This window comes from Clarias gariepinus, chromosome 25, assembly GCF_024256425.1.
Source record: "Clarias gariepinus isolate MV-2021 ecotype Netherlands chromosome 25, CGAR_prim_01v2, whole genome shotgun sequence".
Classification (NCBI taxonomy): Eukaryota; Metazoa; Chordata; class Actinopteri; order Siluriformes; family Clariidae; genus Clarias; species Clarias gariepinus.
In genome coordinates this window covers 520,001-527,500 of record NC_071124.1, presented here as the reverse complement: position 1 = coordinate 527,500, position 7,500 = coordinate 520,001, and the positions used below count along the sequence as shown (strand labels likewise).

General features: G+C 40.5%; 1 protein-coding gene across 1 annotated transcript in view; it reads left to right on the top strand.

The window, feature by feature from the left end:
• Positions 1 to 2,814, top strand: part of tstd3 (thiosulfate sulfurtransferase like domain containing 3) — a 10,018-nt gene extending 7,204 nt beyond the window's left edge. Inside the window, exon 4 of the mRNA XM_053486819.1 lies at positions 2,027 to 2,814. Coding sequence (XP_053342794.1) covers positions 2,027 to 2,093 — 67 coding nt within the window. The 3' untranslated portion in view covers positions 2,094 to 2,814. The remainder of the gene's footprint in view (positions 1 to 2,026) is intronic.
• Positions 2,815 to 7,500: the final 4,686 nt, after the last annotated feature.

Sequence of the window (7,500 nt, the reverse complement as noted above, 5' to 3'; positions counted from 1 at the left end):
ACACTGAACTTAAAGTTAACACTCACGATGTAACCAAGGTCAAGATGTTCAGCTTAAATGCAGGGGGGGCTTTGACAAAAGTGTGGCGTTAACCATTCAGGAATCTCACACACACACACACCATTTTGATGGGTCATAAGTAATTTACATTTACATTTAGGCATTTGGTAGACGCTCTTATCCAGAGCGACTTAGAAAAAGTGCTTTAAAGTTTACTGTAATGGAACAAGCTTGGGTGAAAGTCCTCTGCAGTCAGTAACTGCCTTCAGTCTGGTCTTCTGTAAATAAAACACACACCCTATTGGGTTGAGATCAGGTGACTGACTTCTCACTTTTCTTTGCCTTGAATAGCTTTCACTGTATGTTTTGGGTCGTATCCCTCTGCAGTGTGAAGTGGCTTCCTATCAGTGTTGCAGCATTTGGCTGAATCTGATCAGAGTGTATCCAGTCTTAAAAACTTCAGAATTCATCTCCTCCTTTTATCAGCAGTCAGATCATTAATAAACACCAGTGAACCAGCTCCATTGGCAGCCACACCCACTTATGCCATAACACCGCCTCCACCATGTCTGACAGATGATGTGGTGCTTTGTTGTATCTGTGTTTACTACATAAAGCCCTCTCGTTACTGAAGACTTTGACAATGACCCGCCCACCTCATCACGAGTGTTCTAGATGTTGTGAAAGGGGTTTTTCTTCACCATGGACAAAATTCTCCACTCATCCACTTTCGGTGCTGAGCTCACCAGTTAATTCATTATTTTAAAAATGTTCCAAATTGTTATATTGGTCATTCCAGATGTTTTTGCTGTCTCTCCCTCACTGATGGGTGTATAATCTGTTTCAGCCTAACCTTCACGTGATGCCTTCTTGGACCACATGTTGAGAGTCCGATTGGACGGCTACTAAATGCAAATGTAACACTCAGAACCTCCTCCAGGCCTTTTATCTGCTCAATTAGTCATGGAGTAACGAGGGTCCAGGACACACCTGGCTATGTAACTACTTGTCAGTCATTTGTTCCATTATTTATGAGCCCTAAAAATGGGTTTGTGTGTATACAAACAGCTGTCATTCCTAAATGGTTAATGCCACACTTTTCTCACCCTTTGAATTAAAACTGTAAGTCTTGATTTCGCTCTCATCTTAAGTGTTTGATTTTAAATGGAGTGTGTTGGCGTACAGAGGCCAAATGACTAAACATAGCCAGGTCCATAGTTTTTTTTCATGTGAAACCTTTTTTACTTTTAGCCAAAACATGGTGTCGGTGCTAAAATGTGTCTCACCTTGGTGAAAAAGTACATTTTCAGATAGGATCATATAACACCATTTTTCATTATACTTAACGCTTTTTATCTTTAATCCATGCTTCATTTTTTTGTAATTGTGCGTACACATTTATATTCTCATCAGATAAAAAGAAACATATTTGCTAAATACAATTTCATGCACATGTTTTAGTGTATAACGTTTTTAACAGTGTCTGAATGACAATTAAGATCTTTAACTGTCATTCAGATAAAACTCGGCCAATTTAGGTTTCACATGAAAAGACAAACATGAACAAGTGTATTATTCTAAAATGCAAAATGGTTAAGATATTGCAACATGAATTTGACCTGGTTACAGACACTACAGATATTTTGCTTTTTAAGCTTTTACTAAAAAAAAAATATTTAAGCAACAGTTTTTCAGGTCATATGTTTCTAGAAGCTTACACCAATTTTAGTATCAATACTTAAAGAAATATGAGTAATTTACATTATAAATGATAATTTTTTCAAGCGGTAACACTAAAAAATTTCCATTTTAGGGCTCATATAAAATTATCTCTTAAACAGCTGAAGGTAGAAATGTTTAGGGAAGCTAAATCGGTCACTTCCATGTTGCATAAACTTGGCACACATGTTTTCTGTATCATATGTATGACACACACACAAAAAAAATCTGTGTTAAGGTCATTTGTAAGTAATATAATTATTGTTAAAGGGTTTTATTTTGTGTGTGTGTGTGTGTGTGTGTGTAGTGCACAGTGTTATGCAGGAGGATGGCAGGACTGGGCTAAACATGAGATCCTTCAGAGTAAAGCGTGAGGTGTAATGATGCTGTGTGTGTAGTGTGAAGACTGAAGCAGACGCACTCCATGAAGGACAAACCACTCGACATCGTGTCGGCTGCAGAGACGCTGATGATCGCTTGTTTAAAAGGAATAAAGTCTGAAACTCTACAGTTCTATAATTCTACTCTTCTTACAAACTTCTGTATTTATAATCAATAATTTAAAGCCACGTCTGCCTGAATACTGGCAGCCTTAATGAACCACAACGCTATTTATTTCATTAGAAAGTAATCCACTGGTATGGGATTTTAAATCTGCTAATCTGCTAACAGCGCGTTCTACTGTAGAAACCTCTTTCTTCATTTGCCTTAATGCTGTTTATAACTTTTTGTCTTTAATAAAAAGAAATAAAATTAATGTCTATGAAACCGTTTAAAGCTGTAAACTCTCTCACATCTTCAGGACAGAGGAGTTTTACACCACCGCACGGATTCTCAGATAACTGTGTGAGAGGCTGCCGAGAGAGCGAGTGTTTATAGCTGCAATAACATCAGTGAGAAGAGGAACTCACTCGTTCCACAATGTTAAATGTAGATATAAACATATAAATAAGGACATCTGCTTTTATTTAGACGCTGTGAAGGGGAAATTGTTGGTGCTGTGTTTTAGGAGGAATAAAACACTTGTGTTTCCTGGTGCTTAGACGTCTGTGTGATTCTCTGCTGGAACACACCTGACTGAGCAGCTCGTTCTTCCACACTGCAGGAGCTGACTCAGGTGTGTGAGAGCGAGGAAAACCCTCGAGATTAACCCGTGTCAGTGTGTCAGTCCCTGAGCTTCAGTCACCTGGCTCAGGTGTGTTAGGAGCTGAACTGAGCAGAGCAGATGTTTTAGAGGATCTCTGCAGAAATCAATCGGGTTTTATTTAGTCTTTAGTTTAGCTGAGCGATGGTTATATTTTAGTCAAACATACTCAGATGTCCTCTTATCATATTAAATCTGTATAGATCAGTCTCACACTTGGCCCTTCTCTCTCTCGGAGCTGAGACATCATGATTCTGAAGCTTCTCCTCATGGAGCAGACTCAAATCAATACACGAGATGCGGTGAAATGCTTATGCGACCGCCCGTGACCTTTAAAGAAGGCCATCAATAAATGAATATGGAATAAAATATTGAAAAACTTTAACTATAGAAAATAGAGCTATAGAAGATAAAAACAAAATATAAGAAAAAATTTGCTGTTCAAATATAGAAAATATAGAAAACTTTAGTTGAGGAAATGAAATAGGATTTAAATTAAAAATTTTAATAGAAATGTGTATATGCAATGTCCATAAATGTGCAAAGACTCTTTGTAAACTCGTTTCCACTCTAAAATCAGAACTGGCTTCTGATTTTGCTAGAAAGTTCTAAACATTCGTCATGTTTTACAATCAATATAATATTCTTTCGTGTTTTTTTATCCTGGTCAGTGTGGAGACCTGAGACACCTGGTCCAGAGTCTGTTTTGGGAACACTGTTGGGGACAGCATGGGACACTAATACAGCTCACACACGTATTCAGACATTTAATCTAGAGACATCTGATTTTTTTTTTTTTTAAGTGGGAAATAAACCTGAGAACCCAGACCAGAGCTCATGACCCGGGGAACGCTGACCCTCCAGAACGACCTCATTAATGTTGTCACTGTCAGCTAACTGACCCACTGAAGTACAATACTAAGGATTATGGGATTAAATCTGATTAGGATTAAAGTATTTAGCAACAACAACATTAAACATATTGGTGTAGATGCTGATGATGATGAGCTTCATTTGGTGTAAAACTTCATCCTTTAATGCCTAAAAAATGTTTAATGAAAGTGATAAATGATGAGATTATGTCAGTTTGGATGAAAATGTCTGGTGAGTCGTGTAGTTTAATGCAGTGCTTAACCCAAACTGTAGGATTTATTTGACATGCTGTGACAGATGAACCTCTGCATGCAGGACACAGGCCTGTCTGGATGGACATCTCCGATTTTCTACATCATGCAGATAAATGAGAAGGAGGAAGACTGACTCCACCTCTCTCTCTCTCTCTCTCTCTCTCTCTCTCTCTCTTTCTCTCTCTCTCTCTCTCTGCTCGTCATTTCCACAAGCTGATTCTCTGAGATAAAGGAGTGAGGAGAGAGAGACAGGGTCTTAATGAGGAGTCTCTGATGGATGCACATCATTAGTTTGGGTTGTTCCTTCCTCATTTCTCCTTCTTCACCCCTTATTTAACGGGGCAGTTGTCTCGTTAACAAACCGTCATTAATGACACTTAATACACGCATCAGGCTTCTCACAGACATGTCGGGGACGAAACCACGTGGAGGAACGAGCTGTCCATGGTGCTGCTTAAAGCCTGCACGCGCATGCACAAGAGTCACACACACTGGTTCTGCTCAGCTCCATGATTATTATATAAAATAAAATAAAAATCTATAAATATCATCAGTTCAGTAGATTATAAATCTGACACACAGCTCTCAGTGGGTGTCAGGGAGATTTTATTATTATTATTATTATTATTATTATTATATAGATCCATACAGTCAGTTTCTGTCTTATAACCCGCCTTTTTTACCTTTTCCCGCGTGCGCTCATGTGTGTGTGTGTGTGTGCGTGTGTGTGTGTGTTTAACAACCAAAGAAAAAAAATATTTTGGTTTCTATAATGTTTATATAATACATTCATTAGCAAAGACTGCGACTATTGTATAATTATCATTATTATTATTAATTATATACAAATTGCAGTTGATACTGTAATAATAATTATAATTATAATAGTTATTTATAATATATAATATATATAGTTAGATATATACTTTTTCTTACATTTTCTTTAGATTTTTTCGGGTTATTATGAAAAATGATAGATAGATATTATATTATATTATATTATATTATATTATATTATATTAATATACAGTATAATAATGTATTATATATTAATATAGTAACATATAAAACGTGTAATGTGATGAATTTATAACCGACATTTATTTTATTATTTATTTCCCTTTCACACAGCTCTCTCTCTCTCTCTCTCTCTCTCTCTCTCTCTCTCTCTCGCGCACACACACACACACACACACACAGTCTTTGCTCTCAGACCTGCTTCTCATTCAGAGGAGACTGAAATCTCCGTCAACTTCAAATTAAACTGAGGAAAAAAGAGAAAAACCTTCAATGGAATAACAAATGATCTGTCTCTTAAAACACACACACACACACACACACACACACACACACACAATAATACGACACTTCTGGCTTTTTTCCCAGCAGCCAAACCGGGTGATGTATAAGGACTCTGACTCCGTGTGTGTGTGTGTGTGTGTGTGTGTGTGTTGAGGCTCTGAGAAACTCTGTTCCGTTTTGCATATGATTTGAGTGCTTTAATCCCCATTAGGCCCGGGGGACACACAGCACACTCACACCAGACCGCCGGGGGACTCACTCTCTGTCTCTCTGTCTCTGTCTCTGTCTGTCTGTCTCTGTCTCTGTCTATCTGTCTCTCTCTCTCTGTCTGTGTCTGTCTCTCCCCTTTGTCTCTGTCTCTGTCTGTGTCCCCCTCTCTCTCTGTCTCTCTCCCCCTCTCTCTCTCTCTCTCCCTCTGTCTGTCTCTCTGTCTCTCTCTGTGTCCCTCTCTCTCTGTCTCTCTCTCCCTGTCTCTCTCCCTCTGTCTCTCTCTCCCTGTCTGTCTCTCTGTCTCTCTCTCGCCCCTTCTCTCTCCCTCTGTCTGTCTCTCTGTCTCTCTCTGTGTCCCTCTCTCTCTGTCTCTCTCTCCCTGTCTCTCTCCTTCTGTCTGTCTGTCTGTCTGTCTGTCTCTCCCCTCTCCCCCTTCTCTCTCCCTCTCTCTAAGTCTGTCTCTCTCTCTCTTTTTTTCTTTCTGTCTGTCTCCCCCCCTCTCTGCCCCCCCTCTTTCTCTCCTTTCTGTTCTTTCTCTCTGTTCACTCAGAGGGAGAAAAGGTATGAATGTATAAGCTGCACAGAGACATTGGGATTGAGTTGAGTTACACACCTCATTAGCGCCTCTATTCAGCGCGCGGTGGAGACTCAGAGGCTCGGATACTGAAGCACGTCCTGGGCCGCAGAGACACAGAGAGAGACACAGAGAGAGACACAGAGAGAGACAGAGACACCCGAGTCTGAGCTTTATTATTGATAAGAACCATGCATTACTACTTATTATTATTATCATTAGTTATAAGTTATAATTGTTGTTATAAATCAGTGCGCGCCTGAACACCACACACACACACACACACACACACACACACACACACACACACCATTCTAACGCGCTTCACATCCCTAAACCGGGTCATCTGGTGGGATTCCCATACTCTCTCTCACACACACACACACACACACACACACACACACACACACAGAGAGAGAACAGGGTCAGTAATGTCCCACCCGCATTAACACATTAACACTGCACACGGGCAGCTGGTCCTCTTCACTAACACACTTACCATTAAAACACAGACTCTGTTTTTCCCATCACCCTGAACTCTGGTCTTTGTGTGTGTGTGTGTGTGTGTGTGTCCAGCGACCTCGAGACTTATATAACTTTACCTTATTGTTAACTATACACTGCTTGTCCCTAACATTACACACATTCAGAGCTGATGAATAACATTAATTATTTGGTTACAGTGGCACAGGGCTGGGGGGGTGGGGTGTGTTGGGGGGGGGGGTATGGTGGGGTATACAGTATTTGGCACGTCCAGCTGGGAGGAAGCCACTGGGCAGACCGAGGATTGGGTGGAGAGCCAATATATCTCCACATTGGTCTGGGTTCCCTGCTGGAACTGCGACCCCATGCGCTGAATGGATGGTTGGATAAATGGATAAACACAGGCAGCAGGTGGACAGTCGTTTACTGAAGCTGATGCACGAAAGCATGAAAAAAATTAGACTTTAACAAGCTCCAAATTTTGATGTTTAAAAAACTGTGTCAGAGCAACTCAGAAACCCGGTGTTCAGGGTGATGGCTGGCCAAGATGTAATAAAGAGTGTGCGGAGTGGAGTATATCCCACAGAATTAGAAATCTTAAATTAAAAAAGTGGCAGTTTGGTGTGTATGGAGCTGAGGAGCTGCAGACTGGTCAGGGTACCCATGTGGACCTGTATCCTCCACCAAAAGCTCCTACATGTGTGCATGTGAGCATCAGAACTGAACCACAGAGCAATGGAAGAAGGTGGCCTGGTCTGATGGAGTGTGTGTGTGTGTGTGTGTGTGTGTGTGTGTGTGTGTGTGTGTGTGGTACTTACCCAGGGAATTAAGAGATGACACCAGGATGCAGTATTGGAAGAAGGTGAGTGGGTGGAGACAGTGTGATGATCTGGGAGATGTCCTGCTGGGAATCCTTGAGTCCTTCTCTTCATATGGATGTT